This window comes from Armigeres subalbatus, chromosome 3, assembly GCF_024139115.2.
Source record: "Armigeres subalbatus isolate Guangzhou_Male chromosome 3, GZ_Asu_2, whole genome shotgun sequence".
NCBI classification, from domain to species: domain Eukaryota; kingdom Metazoa; phylum Arthropoda; class Insecta; order Diptera; family Culicidae; genus Armigeres; species Armigeres subalbatus.
This window is the reverse complement of record NC_085141.1, coordinates 141289477-141311553: the sequence shown is the minus strand read 5'-3', so window position 1 is coordinate 141311553 and position 22077 is coordinate 141289477. Positions and strand designations below refer to the sequence as shown.

General features: G+C 40.1%; 1 protein-coding gene across 4 annotated transcripts in view; it reads right to left on the bottom strand.

Annotated features, from left to right (window-relative positions):
- Nucleotides 1-22077, bottom strand: part of LOC134228060 (uncharacterized protein ZK1073.1) — a 158519-nt gene that overhangs the window by 59790 nt on the left and 76652 nt on the right. The window contains exon 1 of one of the 4 annotated variants that reach the window (XM_062709830.1): nucleotides 19534-20177. The exons of the other annotated variants lie outside the window; for them this stretch is intronic. Coding sequence (XP_062565814.1) covers nucleotides 19534-19569 — 36 coding nt within the window. The 5' untranslated portion in view covers nucleotides 19570-20177. Of the gene's footprint in view, nucleotides 1-19533; nucleotides 20178-22077 lie in introns of those variants that run through there. 4 annotated transcript variants of the gene reach the window in all.

Sequence of the window (22077 nt, the reverse complement as noted above, 5' to 3'; positions counted from 1 at the left end):
ACCAGCAAACCAGAGAAATAGGAAAATGCACAAACCAAACTATGTCAACTCAACCCAGTCAGTGCCACTGACTGGTGAGGAGGGTATTATTCGACCAAAAGTGTACACAAAGCATGAACTGAAGCATCCGCCTTCCCATGATGATGGATGTCATTTCCCATTGCGCAAACACAGTGGGGGAGGTTGTTGACCCCGCACATCTCCTCTCTTGGGCATCCTGATTATCCTATGAATGCTGTTGCGGCTAACGCCAAGCAGCGATACCAAAGATATGAATACGATAAACGGATATAAGCAGCATAGAGGATTTAAAGATGAACAATCTGAATATTACATTCGGAATTGCGAACGGGATAATTAGAGTTTTATTTACCTTTTGTATGATACCAAGTACCTGCAGCTAATGAATCCAAGAGATTTTAATTGAAAATCTCGAAAGCACAACTGAATATCTGATTCGAAATGAGATACGTCGTGAGATACGCTTCGGAAGAAGTTATAAATCACCATATATTTATCAAGCTAATTTGTCCTAACGTACTTGAAGCTATATCAAATGTGCTTACATACTTAGTCATTGTTTAATACAGCAAAAAAAAACAAAAATAAATAAAAACTTTTAAAAGCAAAAATTACAATTATTGAAAATCAATTTAAAAAATGAGAAAATTTCCATAAAAAATAGAAAAAGGCTATAAAATTGAAATTCTTAGTTTTATTGCTTTTTTATATCTTTTTGTGGAAATTTTCACATTTTTTATTGTTCTTTTTTGAAAATTTCTTTCTTTATGAAAAATTCTTGTCTTATAATTGCAATTTTTGCTTTTAAAAAGACTAATTTATTTTTGTTTTGTGGAAAAAATTTGCATTATTTAGAGAGTATTCATTTTTTGCTTATACTCTGATTTCTTTATTGGCAAATTTCCTATTTTTGACCCTTCCTTCGGAAGTGTCTATAATTTCACTTTGTATGCGTTACGCAGGTGTGTTACGTATTAATCTATCAAGAAATCTCGTGAATTTTTAAATAAAATGTATGATATTTTAAACAAATTCACTTTGACATTGAAAATATAATTATAACAAATGATATGACATGGAAATATGCCTATTTTTCTGATTTGTTTCAAAGAAACAAATGATTTTAATTGAGCAACATATAGAAGCATGTACAAAAAAATCTTCTCAGAAAAGCAAAAACGTAAAAATTGAAAGGGATTTCAAAAATTTCTTCAGTGGAAGCTAGATAGCGAATGTGAGCATGTTTTGAGACACTAATAGATTACTTGTATGTGTGCGTATGTGTGCAAATTCTAAAATTTACTACCGTAAAAATCTCGCTCATTTTTAAAGTATTGAACAAGTTTAGTTTTACTAAACTGGGCATCCATAAGGCGAAATATATGTTATTATTGAACGCTATTGAGTTTCGCTCAGATCAATGACTGATTTAGTTAGTTCTGGATTAATTAATATCGAGGTCTCTGGAAAATACGACTACAATATATGCAACCAGCGTTACGATAGTTACTAACCATGTCACAATAATTATTCAATCCGTCGAGCGCCTTATAGATAGGCAGCATGAAGTACAGTACGTTATCATTCGTTGAGTTGTCACTCAACCCATGAAATCCGCCTTTGGGTAGGCAATTATTTTGTCACTTCCACGGTAAATCGCCGTGGGAAGCTGAGTAGTTTTATCTCGTTTTAAATACTGGAGTCTGGAAAAAAATCCTTATAACTAAGGAAGGGTCAAAATCTCACTGTAGGTGGATTAATCTGGGAAATGGAAAATTTCTATGTTTTAAAGAACATTTATGAAAAATATCTAGTAATAACAGATTACATGGAATAAAATTCCAAAACTTACAAGGCTCCTACGTATTTTTTTGTTGAACTGGCCTATCATACATATTAGACAATTTTTCAGACCCATATCTATTTGGTGGAATACATGCTTTGAGGATATTTACCGACATCAGCCGCTTTCTCTTTTTAGTCAGATACTCAGATGCATTTTGAACCGAATCCCTTCAACAGAAATATATGTAATTCGTTCGAACTGCGAGCGACGACCACCGCTTTTATGTTTAGTAATACAATACTAAAAGTAAAAATACATTATCAAGCTGAGCTTCCATAATGTGTAATGCATATATTGATGAATATTTATGCTAACACACGAGGTTTGCTTTCGAATGTTCCAAATAATTTGTCGTGTGAACATCTAACAATTAGATAAAGACTATTATTCTTCCATTTACTTCCACTATTCACTTTTACGTATCAACAAGCAGATACGTATTTCGTTTCCTACTTGGAAACTTCTTCAGTGTTTGTTATCGACAATCGACAATCCAAGTAGGAAACGAAATACGTATCTGCTTGTTGATACGTAAAAGTAAATAGTGGAAGTAAATGTAGCATTTCCCCTAAGACGCTCTAAAATAATTAATCATAACAATTAGTGATGAAATTTTCAACTTAGTTTATCATTAAAAAAAACTGTTTTTTTTTAATTAACAAATATCAGCATAACCGCGTTTCTCAACCATCTGGTGTGTATTACAATACACCGTGGTACAGTAGTTTGGCATCCGAGCATTATTATCCATATCCATGGGGACCCATCTCATTTACTGGAAGTTTATGACTAGCTTTGAAGCATACAATCCAATTGGGATTATTGAGGGGATTATAGAGTGGTAATCGGTGACGGCATGCACGGCAAAGTAAGGATGACAACTTAGTTTTACTATCAATAAAATTAGGTTTCATTACACATTAGGTAAATAACTATAAGATCAGGATAGAAAAAAAATTTGTTTCAAACCTGTTTAAGTATTCAACATCCATGTAACTAGAAGATAACAACTCACCTGAAAAAAAAACAATACAAAAAAATATTAATCTAACATGGTAACAATTGGTAACGAGATTTAAATTCATAAGTGAACATGCATCTGTTAGTTAGCATCTTCATAACATCGTTAAATTATATCCAGGTACGCATTTGAATATCTTGTACATGGGTTCTGAAAATGAAATAAAATAAGATTAACAAACAAACTCGATCACTGTAAAAGCGCTGACTGCGCTGACCCAGAGTTGTGAACTACCGAGCCGATAGCGAAATTGAAAAATGGAGGGTTTGGCCAGAAACAATGCGATATTGTCAGGTTTCCGTTTCGTTTCCGTTCTGTCGAAGATATGTTGAGTCATTTAGTGATGACAATTCTTGGCATGTTACAGTAATATATAAAATTCGCTCTGGAGATAATTTTCGATCAGCCCGTTGACCATTACTTCATTAGTTCCATCTTAGTTCCATCGAGGCACTCCTGTCGATGGAACCAGTTGAGCACGCATCTTTCTTTCTTCCGAGGACATAAGAGGGACGTTTTTCCCCCTGGAAGCAAATTGTCAAGCGCAAGTTACCAACAAGCTGCTACTCCGGAGGACTCCGAGGGAGTCAAGCATCTCCCGTTAGGCGTACTCGGGATGCATAGTTTTCCCCCGACGGAGGACGTGGGAGTCAAGACTTTGAGGAGCAACGTGTCAACCATACAGCTGAACTGTCCGCCTTTTAAAATGTCCGATGCTGTGAGTACTGCTAGCCTTCCTGGGCTCCCCGAAAACTTCCTTCCGGGAGGTAAGTCCCACCCATTCAGGCCACTTTCCGGGCACCCTGGGGACACCAACCCGGGCAACAAGTCCCAACAGACACAGCGTCCTACATCTTCCAGCATCTTCATTCAGCTCCTTCTTCATGCCCTGTCTCCGGATCCAGGGAACACCCACATTCGACCATACACGAATCTCCCGTCAATCACAGCATTTACAACCTGGTTTCTTTCCCCCCTGACCTGCACAACTCGAATGGTACGTCGAGCACATCGCTCTACCTTCCACTGGATCGCATCAAGGTAGCCCGACCCCTACACTTCCGCTGGAGGTAAACTTTTGTCTCCAGTGGAACATCAACGGCTTTTGGAATAACCGTCCCAATCGGGAACTGTTAACACACGGCAGCCCACCATGGATAATTGGCCAGCAGGAAGTCAATCATGTCGTACTCGACTCCATGGATCGCTCCCTCGGAGGAAAATACAAGTGGACTATAAATGTAGGGTCTAATGTCCAGCATTCCGTGGCGCAAGCGGTTCCTCGGTATGTCACGTTCGATGTACTCCAGTTTAACGAAGACCTCCTAGTTGTTGGAGTCCGTCTCCGAGGTAGTTTTCCAGTTTGCGTGGTAAACGTTAATTTACCCTGTGGCAATCTACTGGACATCATAAGAAAGGTAAGCAAAATAATCGACGATTCTCCGTCCCCTGTTTTCCTCTTGGGGGACATGAACGGGGTGATTCTAGGACTAATCCCAGAGGTACCGCCCATTTGAACGAGACACGCCCACAACCTTTCCCGGATTAACCCCAAACCGTCCTGGATGCCGCCGTTGTCTGCATCCCGCAAATGTAAATGTCCTTCAGGTCTACAAAGAGAAGCACCATGAATGCAGGTCAGTAATACTTGAAGCCAAGAGGAAACTGTGGGAGGATACCTCGATTCGGTCAATGCGGCACAATCCGCTGCTGAGCTCAGGGGAAAGTCAACGCGCTTAGTAGCAAGGAAAGATCTTCCCCCATCTACCTTGATACACCCTGGTAGTACCATTACCGATCCCACTGAGGTAGCCAACATATTTGGGGAGTCCTTTGCCGGGCTAGCATCGGTAAACGGTTACACCACCGAGTTTCAGCGGACAATCACTGGTAGCATTTCGTCCCCAACAACCTTTCAGGTTCCCCAAGATGCTCAAAATTCTGGCTTCAATCTACAGTTTTCTGCTGCCAAGCTGTCTTTCGCCCTCTCCAACAGTAATGGGATATCTTTCGGTCCCGACGAGATTGGGTAACCCATGCTCAAAAAGCTACCGTATTTCGCCAAGATCCGGTTCCTAGAGTTGGTCAACCGAATGTGGGATGACCAAACCTTCCCGGGAAAGTGACGAAAAAGTTTAGTCATCCCCATTCCTAAGAACAACATCTGCTCCCGGGATGTCACGAAGTAGCGGTCCATCTCGCTGGCCTCTTGTGTATCCAAAGTCGTCGAGAGGATAGGCGGCTGCGCGATAAACTAGAAGAAGAAGGTAGGCTCGGATTCTGGCAGCACGCGTTCCGCCCAGTGTACGGTACTGGCATATATTTTGCAAACTTGGGTGACGTTTTGCAAAACGCTTACAATGAGGTCAAACACGCTGACCTGGTGTCTTTGGGTATCTCCAAGGCATACAACAGGACTTGGACCCCCTTCGTTGTTGAACAAAAACGCAACATCTTTCCTTTTGTACGGACGCCCCTTCAAAGTTATAATTGGAAACCAGAGTTCGAGGACTCTTTCGGAAGAGACTTGGGTACCCCAGAGTTCTGTTCTGGCGGTGACTCTGTTCCTTGTCGCCATGAACGGTGTGTTTGGTTCACTTTCACCGAACATTTACGTCTTTGTCTATGCCGACGATACATTGATGGTAATCGTTGGCGACACTCCAGGCCGCACGCGAATACAAACCCAATCTGCCATCACTGTGCCAGCTCTGTAGGCTAAACAATGACTGCCAGTAAATACGTTAGAGGACACGGCTGCCGTTGGAGGCAACAGTTGTCCGGGCCAAGCACCAAGTTGGGAGAGCATCCCATCCCCAACAAGAACACTGTAAAAGTTCTTGGAGTATCCATAGCCGGAGCCTCTCAGTCCTACCGCACTTCCGCGAAGTCAAAGTTAATTGTAAGACAAGAGTAAATCTGGTTCGGATGCTATCCAAAACGCACCTGTACCGAGACAGGCATCTTGCCATTTAGCCATCGTGTGCGAGCGGCCATCTGTCGCAAAGCCGCCTCTTTCGCCGCCGTAACTTCCGGAGAATACAGGATCCCTCTCCTTATCGAAGGAGACCGGATATAGCACTCGATGGCTGGCGTCTCTTCCCCCAATGGTGAGCCCATTGGCATGGAGCGAGGAGCTGGCACTCTTCAAAAGCCAACATAAACAGCTATACAGCACACAATTTTCGAAGGGGTGACAACTCCTTGGCTCTCAGAAGGTCGGTGGCTAAGCTATTAAACAGGGAATTCAACAATTACGAACACAGAAATACGGATGGTTCCGTTTCGGGCCGTGGAGTAGTTGGGGTCACCGGGATAGTCTCCCGGACATCTGTACCATTCTTTCGACCAAAGCAGTTGCAACTCTCATCGCCGCCACCTGCCCGTCCACGAAGCCCATCTTCGTCCCATCCGACTCTGCTAGTGTTATCTCTTCACTCTAGATCACTAGATCGAAACGCCTAAGCACCCCTGGATCCAAGGTACCCTAGCAAATGTGCTCCCGAATACGACCTTTGCCTGGATCCCGGGGCATTGCGGAGTGCTTGGCAGCACCACGACTGATCATCTTGCCGGAACCGGTTATCAAGGTCGGCGATATGTGTCAACTGTCCCTATGGGAGACGTGAAAACCTGGATAAAAAAAAGACAGTGCGAGACAACTGAGAAATGTCTTGGAGAGCTTCCACCACTGGACAGCTGCGGAGTATCAAGGGAACCCCGTGGGCCTGGACGGACCTGAACACTAATCGTCTCTCGGCTCCGAGTAGGGCACACGCGGTTCTCACACAACTTTGGGGGGAGCCTCTTCTGGAGGCTTCCATTCAGCTCGGTCCATGACTGCACTTCGCCAACCACGCAGTCTGCGGAGGGTCCGAAAATCGTCCTCCACCTGATCCATCCACTTTGCCCGCTGTGCACCTCGCCTTCTTGTTTTCGTCGGATCGTTGTCGAGAACCATTTTCACCGGATTATTGTCCGACATTCTGGCTACGTGCCCGGCCCACCGCAGTCTTCCGATTTTCACGGTGTGAACGATGGATAGTTCTCCCAACAGCTGATGCAACTCGTGGTTCATTCGCTTTCTCCACGTACCGTCCGCCATCTGCACCCCACCATAGATGGTACGCAACACTTTCCTTTCAAAAACTTCGGGCTGGACCGAGAATCAAACCCAGCCACCCACAGCATGGTCTTGCTTAGAGGGTAACGTTAAGGAAATCCCGAGATATCCCGGGATCCAATGCATCCCGGATCCCCGGATTTTTTTCATAAATATCAGCATCAGCAAAAAAAAAGTGTGCATAAATGTACCGATTCTAGTTCGTTCACCCTCGGGTTTAATTTTGCTTTCGTTAATGTCTCGCGTGTTTTATGCTCTTACAAACACACAAACAAGCACACACAAATATCTTCTGAGTTCGTCAAACGGATTCGATTGTTTTTAAACACTAGATCTCCGACCCTTCTACTTTGTTTTTGGAGCGTTACGTACACTTAGTGTACAAGAAAGGCAAAACGGCTTGCCCATAGTTATTCTAAGATTTGCTTGGAGACCAATGCCGTTAATCTTATGAAATGTTACCAATTAAAGCTACTCAGAGTAACAACAACTAAGTTTCGATAATTCGTCACCAATCATAAAAAGGTAACATGTTTTTCCATGTTCAACAGACAAACAACTCTTAAATTTTCATAAATTTCAGGTGAATGAAATCGAGTAAATCATGAACTATTGATTTTTTCTCCTTTTCACTTCCCCCGGGTGTACCTTAACATTGTTGCTCACTTCATTTTGCTTTGCCCTAAGGCACACCGTATACAACGGAAAAAGTTTGATTATTGAAGGAAAAGATTAAATGTATTTCGCATAATATTGAAGTAAATATGTTTGATATCCTGCTTCGATATATTACCTCACCTCTCACCTCGGTTCTGTCACAGCAGTCAAGGACGGTTGAGTGTGGTATCTCAAGGAAAATTTGAATTTCCCTCCAATGGGGTAATTGTAGCTCGTCAGCTAATATATTGAAGAAAAGGTTGATTAAATGATTGATGAGATAAGAAAAGCATTGAAGTCAATTAAATCCACTTCTATTGACAGCGAGCGAATGTTATCTCATTCTGGAAATGCACTAAAAAGAGGGCTTCATTGTAGGATTCAAGCCCTAACATTTCTTAAATTGTATTTCAAACGAATCTACGAAAAGAAATCGATCAATGCAGCTGCACCTTTATGATTCTAAGTGCGGGACAAAATCGTGTTGTGTAAAATGCGTGTGCATTTTACATTTTTCGAAAAATTCTAAATGAAATCATCATTTCCGGGCGAACCACACTCCATTGGATTAATAGTTAATCTCCGACGTAATAGGAAACTAGTACATCTTCACAATTGCTGCTGATGCCGATGCTGTGGCCCTGATCATTGATTCAAGACTATTGATTTTTCCATACGTTCTTGTTGTAGAGATAGATTCTGTGCTGTAATTGATATCCATGAGGTTCATGAGAATCATTCCGGAAAACTTTCAATAGTAACACCCTGCAGCGATGTCTCGTGTAGATACCTACGTCAGATTGAATGACGAAGTCGTGTGCCTTTCATTTCGCAAAGTGGATGGGTTGGCACAGTTCAGCTGGATGATAATAGTACCCCCGGTACGACCAGAAGCAGTGTACATACAGTGATATGAAACGAAAATATGTATAAGGCACTCGCACCAAAGACTAACTCTGACAAAGAAAGGATTTTTGTTCAACATTGGTTCAAAATAACGAACTGCCATAAAGGAAGTTTCGTACCAGAAAGTGCATATTACTGGTGGGTCGCAGTTTGATATAATTTTCTGTCGTTGAAGAGCTGCGAAAAGCAGCTAATTACACCTGCTCCTGAAGCAAACGAGCACCTTCACAAACGTTGAAAAGTTTTCTGCGTCTGCTTCATTTTAAATTTATTCCCCTGCCTTTTGTTCTGCTGGCAATGCAAGAACCAACCGAAATATGCACATGCATATGCTATGTAGGGAACCCTTCCGAGGGAATGTACTTTCACCCGACTTTTCTCTCCAAAGAGTGACAAATTAAAAACAAACACATTCCGCAAAATAACGAAGACGCACGCCGGCAGCCAGCGAGTTTTTCATAATAATTTTCATTTCACGGTGTCGGAAACGACAACGACAATGACGATGATGATGATGCTGACGTAACATGTAATCCTGATGGGTGTTCCTCCTGGCGGGGGTGGCGACTTTTTCGGGAAAACTTGAAACTGTAGTAGTGTTGTCGATGAGGGTGAACACCATTGCTTGGCAGTGAACGACCGTAAGTTACCATCTTTCCGTTCTTAGTGGAAGCACGTGTTGTGCGTTAAAGTAGGACACATTCTTCCGATGCGTAGAAGCTTGTTTTTGTTGTTGTGTTTTTATTTCGTCTTTCTATACTAATACTTCGATGGGTTGCGTAGACGATGTGACGAACTTACAGAAAAATGAAAGAAGAGTATCCCTCGTTGTTATAACATATTTTTCTCTGCTCACATAATGCATATTTCAAAGCTAGACGAACAAAAGAAAATATGTTTCTTTGTTATGTAATATTTATGTTTTCCAGCAGTAACCCATGAGGATACGGAATTATGAAAAACTGGTTGTATACTTCCGGCCTTGCCCGGAAAATCCAATTTGATTTTGTAGTTTCTGATACAAATAGAAATTAATAAAACTGCTAAATCAACATGGTAATTATATTTTGTTATCAATATTTCATCAAGAAAAAAAGAACATTCAGTGATTAAGCACATAGTTTATAGAGTATCATGATGGTCGTCAGTATGACAACCGCCGCCACCAACATTCTAATACAACTAGTAGCGTCGAACAAAAGTTCAATATTCAAAATACTAACATGTTAATCGCAGATGAAATTACTTACTATGACTATTATGTTTTTTCTTCGAATCATTTGTAATTTGACTCGAGTCTTAACGTAAATCAGCAGTTCAGTGCCACTTCAATCCTATAGATTTTGTGCGTTTATCACTGCAATTCAATAATATTATTCGCGCAGCGCATTTAAAAACGAGATACTTTGAAACACTTAAATGCAAAGGACATCCTGGAGTGTGGATAGGATGCTTATGAAACATAACATTTTCAATTCATTCAGTTTTTTTTATCCCAATATTTGCCAGAGTTCTTTAAAATTGATTTCGGAACGAATTAAAACACCGGCACATTTTGGTAGTATGAAACTAAACTTATAACAGCAATATGGCACTAATACTACTACTACTACTTTAAAAGTTTAATTTCGGGTTTAATTTTTGTAATTACTTCATACAATCCTGATGAAGTGCTGTAATTCCGAATGGTTTTTAAACAATTCTCGTGGAAGAAAGAGAAAGAATCTCTTATTGAATCTTTCCTAAAAAAGCTTGGAAACTACTCCAGTATAAAATCCGAAAAAAAATCCTTGGAATTCCTAAGAAATTCCCATGGGGATTCTGTTTGAAAATTTAAAGCAATTCTGTTGGAAATACAAAATACAAATTACTTCCGGTGGAAAAATATAGTTTACATTTTTTTCCGAAGCTTTTTTTAAATTCCTTCGGCAAATTCTTCACAAGAAATTCTTTTTCATTTTCATGAGAAGTTCTTCCAATTTTTCCAGGAGAACACTTCTAAACTTTCAAGAAAACTCTCAATTTTCAAGAGATGTTAAACGGCAATGCCACATGAAACACTTCATGGAATTTCCGCTGATTATTTTTGAAATTTCGACCAGAAGTGCATTAAAATTTGTCAATGGAAATTATTCGGAATTCCCATTTCCCGTTCTTTGGGAATTCTATCACAAATTCTTCGAGTTTTACAAGGATTTTTTTTTTCATTGGGCCGCTATCCATATTTTTTTGGAAGATTCTTGGAGTTATCCTCAGGAAATTATTTGGAATTCCAAAGAATAAATCTTTAGAATTCCAACGATTTTCTTTAACACCAATTTTTTTAATCGTAAACTCAATCATCTTCGGGAAGTCATTTTGATTTTTTTTTCGTAATTTCAGCTGATTGAAATCTTTACTGAAAATTTCCTGCATTCAAAGTTGCACAGAGTTTTAAGAAATGTTAAGGAAATTTAAGGAAATTTTAAGGAATTTCCGCAGGAAACTGCCAAATTTTCATATATTTTTTAAGAAATTTCTGCTGGAAATGCTTCAAAAATACTCACAACCGCAAATTCTTTCATAATTTTTACGTGGAAATCCTTTTTTGGAATTTCAGATGGACTTGTTTCAAATTTCATTTCAAATTATTTTGGCTCATTGAAAAGCTCGTTGAAAATTCAGAAAAGTTTCCCATAGAAATTACCTGGACACACTTTCAAATATATGTATACAGAAATTCTTCGGAATTAGAAGTTTATTGGAATTTCATCGTAAATATGTATTTCGTAAAATTCATACACCGCTAGTTTTTCGTAATTTTCATCAGAATAATCATTTTTGAAAATTCAGAAAAACTTTTCGTGGATAAAAAAAACTTTGTTGAAATTCCAAACAATTTCTGGTGCAAAAATTCTAAAAATTAAAAAAAACATGCAAAAATAAAAAAAATCATGGAAACTAAATAGTTCCGATCGAAGTCGAGTGAATTAGATTCGACATTGTCACATCCAATTTTTTTGTTTGTTTTATAATTCCCTAATCCTAGGTCGAGGGTATTACTACGTTTACACCAAATTCATCAATTCGAGCAGCATAAATATGAAGAAAATATAGGGGAACGGTTCGGCACTTCATCCCATAGCTCCTATTTCCATCGCATCAAAAACAAAGCAATGAAAAGAAATTTGGTTTGTTTCTTAATTTTGTGATTTTTTTCACGCTCGCCAAGTCGTTTTGCACCTGGTCTGCCCACGTCGCCTTGTTCCTGCCGGATTGGAAGCGAACGCCATCTTTGCAGGGTTGCTGTCCGGCATTCTTGTCACATGCACTGCCCATCGTACCCTTCCGGCTTTAGTTACCTTCTGGATACTGGGTTCGCCGTAGAGCTGGGCGAGCTCGTGGTTCATTCTTCGCCGCCACACACCTACATTGTAAATCACATGTTTTCAGTATTAGGCCGATACAAATATTTAAAAACTATTTTGTCTCCCCCCTCTTTATTTAGCCAAAAAGTAATATTTTGAGGGGGCAACAAAATAAAATTCGGATAATTTTGAGGATTTTCAAAACATTCTTTAATAAATCCGAGGAGTGTTTAAATTTTTTTTTTACTTTATTATTAATTTTTATTATCCCCCCCTTGACCCTTCGGAGACCAGTAGGACAAAAAGTTAATTAAATATTTGTAACGGCCTTATTTTTTTTTGCTCTTTAAATAAAACAACGGGAGGTTCACCACGATAAACTACTGAGGGAAGGGGGGGTTGAAAATATTCATAAATATAATCACGTGGTCTCTGGATGGCCCCTTACTAGTTGTCTAACAATTTCTCTTCCCCTATTCCGATAACCCTCCCACCGCCTTTAAAATCTGCTTCTTAGAATAATGGATTAGTTAGAATAGCCCATAACTACGCGCAGTGGGTGGAAGCGACACTTGGAACGGAAAAGCAGCTCGGTGCAGTTACTCTTAAATGTGGCTAGAGAGATATTCGATCCGACACTACAATGTTAGGCACGGTGTCCCAAGATCAGAGAAACAATTGGTATGGCGAAGCTGTTATGAGAAGAATGCAACATAGCCGAGAGTTCTGCAACACCGCATGAGGACGAACGAGACTTTATACAAACGGGCACTGGATTTTCCGGAGAAAACGCGCGAGCAGGAAGATAAAGACCGCAAGAGACTTCCACAAATCACCTAATGCTGTAGGGGGAGGGAGGGGGTCAACCCGAGTGTTACGATCCATACACAAAGAAACTAGACCTTCTATAAGAAAACTGTTACGAGGGGGAGAGAGAAGGTCCAGAATCATCAAATTTAGCGTTACGTAATTTGTGCAAGAACCCTAAAGAGACGGATCAATTTGTTTTCTCTTTATTATCGAGAGTTTCTCGTGAGACGCCAATAGCCCACGAAAGTTCTATGAAAAGTGAAACTGTTCACCATGTGAAGACAATCGTAAACCGGAAGCTACTTTAACACGCCCATCTTACCCATCTCATCTAGTTTTACCATATAGAGATGCTCATTTTTTCCCTAGAGCAGCGGTTCTCAACCTGGGGTACATGTACCCCTGGAGGTACCTTCGCTAGCCCCAGGGGTACCTCGGACAAAAATGCTGAATGGCGGACGTATTACAATAATTGGAATTATTCCAATCAAAACTTATTGATAAAGTTTAGATAATTGTGTATTTTTTATTGCATTTAACATAATACACCCAATGCTTTTTTTACACGGGTGGTATACATTAATTTATCGCTTAACCTGAACTTGCGCAGCTTTATATATACCACTTGAATTTTTTTTGTGTGTGATGTGGGTTAACTCATTTTTCATTGACGTTGAAGGTCTATTCGACTAAAACCCATGCGTGTAAAAAAAACTGGGTGTATGCATAGCGATCAGTATATCAAAGCCAATTAACCTTTCCCAAAAAAATATCGGCTCAATCGATTCTTTATTTTATTTAGAGAGATGCAATTTTGACGGGAAAAGTCAATTGAATCTTGCCCTCCACAACCAGCACAGTGTATGAAGGACTGCGGAACAAAAGCTGAAAAGGTATACATAAAAACAAAAGGATAAGCCTGCTTTAAAGAGGTTCGGAAGCCTTCTTTCAAAAGGTTCGGAAGCCTACTTTCAAAAGGCTTGGCAACCTCTTTTCAAAAGACTAGGAAGCTTCCTTCCAAAAGGCCTGGAAGCCTTCTTTTAAGAGGATCGGAAGCCTCCTTTCAAAAGGCTCGGAAGCCTTCTTTTAAAAGGGGTGGAAGTTTTCTTTCAAGTGATTCGGGAGACAAGATACTTCAAGATGTTCGTAATTCTTTTTCCAATAGGCTTGCGCTGCGCTCGATAGCTTTCTGAAATCAACCAGTCATGTTCATAGAAGTCCGTACAAAATTATCCATAATTTTTTTTTTCAAGGAAAGTAAAACTTACCGCAAAAAATCTATAAAAAGCAATGCAAAAATAAGAAAATGTCTAAGAAAAATTCCCATTTTTTTGAGGAAAAAAAATCAGGCAATATATAAAGCAATTGGGTCCTAAAGCCCAGGGCCGGATTCAGCCGGAAGGGGGCCCTGGGGCCGACAGCTTGTGGGGGCCCCAAAATGTACAAAAAAGTTGGTTTTGATACATAAGATTTGTGGGGGCTCGGGGCCACGCCCCCCCCCCCGCCCTCCTCTAAATCCGGCCCTTCTTAAGCCCAACATCGTTTATGGTTGCAAACGAACCATGAATGCAAGAACCGATGTTATATAAATTCTGATAAGTGATAAGTGAGTAAAAATGATAGTTTTGTGTTTGCGACATGTTTTGGGCTGAGCAACATCTGTTGCTGAAAAGGCAACATATCAAAACAAACGAACCATCAGCCCAAAACGTCAGGCCCATATACAGTCCCATCCCGATTTTGGCAACACCCGTTTTTGTCTACCCCCGATTTTGGCAACACCCGTTTTTGGCAACATTTTCTTCCCGATTTTGGCAACAACCTAGAAAATATTTTTTTTATTACTTTTTAGAGCTAAAACCTTTTTATTAATATGTAATAGGATAAACAATACCAAAAGTGAATGTCATTAAGGTTTGCATGCGTTTTATGGGCTCTATACGAATAGTGGGCACTTTCACTGAAATAATGAACCACCACTCGTATCACCGCTTATTGTAAACAATATCTATTGGAACTTTTCTGCTCTTTTTATTCACGTTTTCCATGTCCCTATTCACACTATCCTAATCTAACCAGCCCACCGTAGATTGCCGTATTTTTTAGCATTCTCACTGATTTTGTCGTCGACAAGCTTGACTCACACCTACTAAGCGAAGCCCACTGTTTACATCACAATGCAAACGGTACTACATGAGTGATCCAGGAGCAAGCAAGCCCCAGTAGGTTTAATTGCTAGTGATTAGCACATTCGATTTTCTAAATGCGCTATATAGCCATCAAGTCGTTTTGCTCATTATGCGCCTCTTTTCTGGTATCAGCCGAGAAACTGTCATTTTATCCGTCTTTCTGCTGCATTCCCGTATAGATAATAAGCAACAATTTTATTTCAAACAGTCTTATTGTTTAAAAAATGACGCAAATTTGTCTAGCGATTAATATCAGAACACTGTTGGCTGTTCCAGTTTCCTGATGTGTCAATTGCATAACGAACCTTTTAATTGCAGCATGTTTGCCAACAGTTCAACAGTAATGGTAAGAGTTTGGTAACATGCAAGGACGGAAATCTTCGTTTTACTATCAGTTGCATCGATGCTCAGTAGGCAGCTTCGTAACTGATTCGTGTTTGTTTTGATCAGACGCTCGGCAATGCAGGCACGAACATCTCGCAGCATGCTGTCAAACTTCCATACCAAATTTACCGCCCGATCCTCAATAGCCGATTGATAATCGAGCGTAAAAAATGAATATCTACCGGGGCTGAAATGAATATTTTGAATTGCGGTTGATTTGCACCGATAAATGATGATTATTTTACTTTATATACTAAACAGATGCATACATTTTAGGAATCTGACTTAAAAATGTTGAATCCATGCACCGCAGTATGAAATGATATTCATATTTTGAGATTTCAAATTGATTATCAATGTGCCAAGCTGAAGATTCATTTTGACACCGCACAAAACAACGCTGACACCGAGAGTCGTCGCTTGCTGCTGTTCGTGCACATGCCGTCCTATTCATTCGCACATTCAAATTCGGGAAGGACTAGCAACTTGATTGTGTGTTGGATGTCAGCTGTTTGAGTGTAGTTGAAATGACTTTTTCTGTCCCTGGTAACATGTAACCGTAAGGCTCACGAGCATACATTGAAAAAATCAGATCATAAGAAAAATCTAAGCCAACTTGATGCTCTGTCGCGGGGCAAGTTATGAGCTTCCTAAGATCTTTGAAATTGAACGTTCGATGATTCACCGTTCGATGATCTTCAACGCTCACCAATGGAAGCCTATTGAGTGAAGCGAATCACTTGGTAACACAACAATGAACGTCGTTACGGTGCGCTGATAGAAGAAGCCATTCAAGCATTCTAAAATAGGAAACCACTATGAGTCTGGAACTCTAGCACACTGAATGGGAGGCGTTGATACTTTCTCTCGACTATCTTAACACCTTGAAAGAAGAGCGAGGTACTAATGCGAAAATCGTTGCTTACATGGATACCTCACCACGGCTTGGCTTGTTAGACGGTGTTGCTCATTGTTTATCACAGCAACGATCGCTCCTACTCGTTGTTTGGCATCCATCTGAGCGAGGCAGTTCACTCATTGGCTATGGATGCTACGATTGCAATAGATCAATGCTCACTCACACTTTCAATGCCTGCTCTCGAGTATTCTGTTTGTGATGGCGAAGTATCAGAAGTGGAGTACCTCCTGTGAAGTTCTCATGATATCGCTGGTGTAATTCTAACTGCTTCGATAGGCGAGTGATGCGTCACATGGTTTTATTATTATTTATTCAGTCTACGGCCGGAGGGGTCTCTGCGGTACATAACAGTCGTCTTCGTCCACTGCTGTACTTCACCACACCAGTCACGTAGTCTACGGAGGGTCCGTAAATCGTCTTCCATATGATCGATCCACCTTGATCGTTGCACACTTCCCCTTCTTGTGCCTGTCGGATCGTTGTAGAGAACCATTTTTACTCCAAGTGCGCGTTGGTCCTCCACAAGCATTGTCCAGATATCGGAGGACTACCACCACCGGTTTAATGAAGGAGTCTGTTTGGTACGGCGGTGAACTCTATTCGATTGGAGTATTTTTTGGAGTCCAAAGTACGTACGCTTTCCTGCCACGTTGCGTCTGCTGGTATCGTTATCGGAGGTCAAGTTAGCCCAAGTACACGAATTCTTCAACCAGCTTGATTTTGTCGCCATTGATACAAGCTCGTGGTGAATGGCCGTTGTCTTCTCTTGAGCCTACTTCGTCTTCAACGTGTTAATGACTACCCAACAAGCAATTTAAGCTGAACAAGCTAGTTTTTTAGCTGAAGAAGCTTATTTGCCACGAAACAAGCTTCTCTTCAGCTTCCAATGTTTGTTGGGTAAAGCGATCTGCTTTGCTTCCCTCTTCAGTCTGATGTAGGATTCTTCCATCTTTTCAAATTTATAATAATGAAAGTAGTGCATGGAGAACTGGAGATGACCTGTCTGACTGTTGTCGAGTGTCAGAGGTGGCATGCCGCAAATGGTCTTCCAACTTCCACTTGGCCACACTGTCACTCGTATTGCGAGGTGCATATTGTGCTCATGGATCAATCATTGCCGCCTGAAATATTCCTGGGTTGAGAGCTAGGGGACCTAGTCGAAAGGAATTTGGTTTTAGTGAGTCGAGTGTAGTTAACCCATACTCACACTACATTGGATACGCTTGACCAATGTGCAGAATGCAGATTTCCGTTACCATTTTCTAAAACAATGGAACGTCTTATGCCTTGCGTTCATTTTATCCATAAAATCAGCGAAAATTGTGCACAGAACTTTACTCTTAATCACGCCGACCACAAGAAAGTTTACCTCCATCAAAATCCATTATATAAGAATTCAAAATTTGTAGCACATTTAGACATCTTGTATCCGTCGGATCGCTATTTGATTTATATAGTGAATTATGATAAAAACAAGCATTTTGTTGGACTAAAATTTATATGAGATGTCAGATTGAAGTCAGCACTTCAATGGACTACAATAGAAATGTTTTTTTATCACCACAATTTTGTGTAAGGACGTGGCCGACGCTATTGTTAATTTCAAATATTATTTAATATTAAATTTGTAGTATGAAATTGGCTAATTAGTTACATTATCGTTTAATTATCATTCTTGAGTTTGTTTCAATTTTGTTTAAACTACAATCTCCGAGTTATGAATAATATAGCAAAAATCATCATTCAAACACACTCCACATACTTTGTAGTACATATTCAATGTATTTAGCTTAAATAATGCAAACAAAAAAAAAATGAAATTTTGTATGAAATTTTTTTCCCGTTTTTGGCAACATCCCCATTTTGGCAACATTAAAATTCGGTCGTGTTGCCAAAATCGGGAAGGGACTGTATTAACTGTCAAAGATTAAAGCAAGTGCCCTGCGGTGTTTTGCTAGTGCGTTTGAATCATATTATTCCGTACGTCAAACAAGACCGAAAATTTCGAGGAAGCATTTCCAATCTATTTTTAAATTTCATTTTTCAATTACGAGTCTTCATTTTGAGACCCAAATTGGGTCCAATTGTTTCGAAACCATCGAAGTAGGCCTAATGCGAACCACAAATGATAGTCACATTATTAGCAATCAAAGCAATCACGGAAAGTGTCGATAGCCGCATGTAGTGAACTGTCAAATGGCAAGTTTCTCCTACTTGCCTACAGCCAGAATACACTCCACAATGATCACGCTAACTTTCACTTAGTCAGTCACTGAGTAAAATTGTATTGCCCACTCTTTTCTTCTCACGGAAATTTTACTCAGTTTCCGTGGGAAAACAAGAGATGGTAGTACAAATTTAGTCAGTCTCTGAGTAAGTGAAAGTTAGAGTGATTGTTAATTTATCCAGCATGAACTAGCATCAATTCATTTGTTTTCTTCCATCCGCTATTGTTTTGTGATACGTCGTCATCGTGTCAATCGTCGTCAGTTAGTAGCCTCACTAGCTGAACAAAATAAGTTACATTAGGCACCCAAAACAATAACTTTTTAATTACTGTCTAAATTATTAATGCACCAAGGATAGAATGGAAAAGTTCATTTTACCCCCTCTAGCTTTCTATGGTGCCGCAACCTACAACTGGGGCATGGCCCCCTCGCTTTTCAGTATTCAAAGCACTTCTACAGTTATTAAATGCGAGTTTTCTAAGTCAAATATCATTCATGCATCCGTATTTCATGTGGCTTGCATGGGTACTCTTATGCTCAGGGAACACCAGAAAAGCACCCCCCCCCTTCCTAAAAGATCGAAGTCCGGATTGGTTTTCCAACCGCCACTATAATATCTTCTTTGTAGATGCTCTCTTACAACTGAGCTTTGGAAAAATCCAAATGTAACTGCAGAACTCCACATAAAGCTATTATTTTAACGATTAAAGTTAAATTCCCAAATAACTCAATTGAACCATTATACAAAAGATAAGAACGCTTGCTTTTTCTTTATATAAACCCAGAAAAATGACAAGATAATTAAGGAAAACAAACTAGTGAACTTGTAATAGATCACAAATACATAGAAACAAATGTTTAAATAAAAAATACAATAATATTTTGTTTTTATCAGCGTAAAAACATGTATTTCATAACATCGTTCAAGCATGCCTTCATCTCATTAATATAAATATTCATCATTAGTTGCTGAATCTATACTCCATTTCGGTTGCATTTAAAACGCAATAATAACAGATAAGGTATCGTGCTCTGAACATTGCAAAACATAAATTTACCACTGTCAAAAATCGGATACATACATTGGTTTCAATATATCGTTGAGTGTGGTCGTCCATGGTGGTGCGCGCGTTTTGATCCGCCCGTCCTTGGTGCACTTTCGTGGCTTTCAGTTCAGCTTTCCAATGCGGAAATTTAAGGAAAATTCAATTTTCCTCCACTAATCACAGCGCTGATCCAACTGTTATGTACGAACTGCCAATGGCGTTCTAATTCTATATTTCGACCACTACCCCGTGTTTCGGATTTCGTTTGCCCGCCTTTCGTTGGGAGAGGGGATCGATATGTGTTTTGCAAAAATCACAACGCACAAGTTTTAACACGCGAGCTTTGGCAGTGCCTCACCCAAAAGAGACCAATTTTAGCGCGCAAAAACTGTATCGATAAACAGAGAACGAATTAGAACACTTCCGCTTTCTAGCTCGAAACACTTCCTGCCGCAGAGCTTAGGTGCTTGTTTGTTGTAGTTTTCTTCGTGGCACAATTTTCCGTTCACGCTTCACTTCAAATCGATACCCAACGATTTCCATACACAAACTTTCACTGAGATGAAAGATGCTTTTTTTGCTTCCTGTGTGTAATCCAGAAATTCTGAATAATCCAAGATATGCTGGTTCTGAATGCAAATCCAAAACTTACGATGCGACAATGCCGAGAGATTAGATCGAACTGAACCCTCCGTAGATAATGTCGAAGCTTGATGAAGTTATTTTCCCGTTTATCAATTTCTATCGGAACCTGGTTGGGTATGCTCTCGTGCTCACCGTCGAGAGATCTGCTCAGCATAATGTGTTTACATTCTCCGTTATCAGGAGTTTTCCATCAACATCAACTCGACCCGACCGACAGCCGTCACAACAACGACGACGGTATGCGGCACAGAGTGTGAAGCTCTGAAACTGGGGCGAGGGCCGACACACAATTTCCCGCGCTCCAGTTTTTCACTAGCTCTCTTGTTGTCGGAAGGCTCTCTTGCGCGTCCCTGATTCCTTTGGTTTGTAAGAAAAGTAAGAATAGGGGTGGTTCGTGGAAATGGAGTTGATGAAAACATTATCCAACAGGATACCCTGTGAAGGAACGTGGTATGCGTGCAATTGGTGTGATCTGGAACAAGGGAATTCGGCAAAGCACAACAACAGTAGGAGAGCTCGTGGTTTGAAGCGGTACTTTGTATTAATTAAATTAATATGTATGTAGTAGAGAAGATCGTAGCAGTCTTTGCCCGCAAACAGACGTGTTTTTCTTAACAGCCTAAAAATCATTGAAACAGTTCAAAATCTAGTGGAAAGTTCCAGATTATAGTAACTTTTCTAAATCAATAGTGTCGAAAATTCATTATGCGGGGTTTTCTATAGGGAAGGATTTAATACCCCAAATGTATTCCCTGCAAAATTCAGTTCACATCAGCCTCAGCCAGCCGTCTACAAATGAAGTAAGAGCTACACTGCCTATGATCGCCTATTAGTCCCATATGAGATTTCGTCGGTTTCGATTTACAATCAGTAATAATTATATTTATCATAGTATTATCGAATGTAGAAGTTAAAAAGGAACGTTTGTTCAGGGTAGGTGGCCATCCGTAGCCATGCGGTAAGATGCGCGTGGGGCTTCCATTCTAGAAAACGATTCGCCGATTCCCGAAACGGATCGCTGATTCCCGGGAAAATACATAAGATTTGTCGTATTAAAAAATGTTGTGGGTGTGATTCAGAATAATTGATTTCAGAATCTTTCTGATAACAGTACAAAATCACCCAAAGCCGTCTTTTCCGCCATATCAAGAAAGAATAGCGCCATTATGTAAAAGTAGCACATACAAGAACTCATCAGGACACTGCAGCTCTTATTCTTGAGTGAGAGGAGGTGAAACTACTTCGAAAACCGATGTTTATGACGGGTATACCTCATTAGGTATAAGTACGTTAAGCATAATGGACCGGTTCCCGGTTTAGGACGTAGAACACGCTTCTGCCTCTACCTGTCCGGGAAACTGCACACGGCTTGGCTTCTTTGCATGGCCTTCCTGAATATGTCAGGGATTGTTTTCATGGTGCACTTAAGTGTCACGTTTGGAATACCGTTTGGACCATAAACACGTTAGGTATAAATACGTTAGGCATAATTGACATAAGTCAAAACGAAAGTTAAGCATGATGTACGTTAAGCATAATGGACGTTAGGCATAAAATGATTCAAAGAAGGCAGAATTATACCTAACGTACATTATGCCTATCGTCCGTTATGCCTAACGTAGCGGACTCATCACTAGCAGCTCCTCGTTCCTCAACATTACCGCTATTGTTTCTCGTTTTAAAATGCTGATGACCAGGGATTCATGACGTGCTCTGGTAACAGTACCTCGGTGTTCAACAGGTTTCGATCACTGCTTACTTAATCTTTCGAGCTTGAATTGGTTTTTCTCAGTGAAATAAAAACACACTTTTGATTTTTTTAAAGAAATAAGTTAACCGCCGATGAAAACGAACGCAAAACGTAATATTTCAAAGTAGCGAAAAAACAAGGTAGATTGAAACGTAAAAAAAAAACAAAAGTGAGTTTTTATTTCA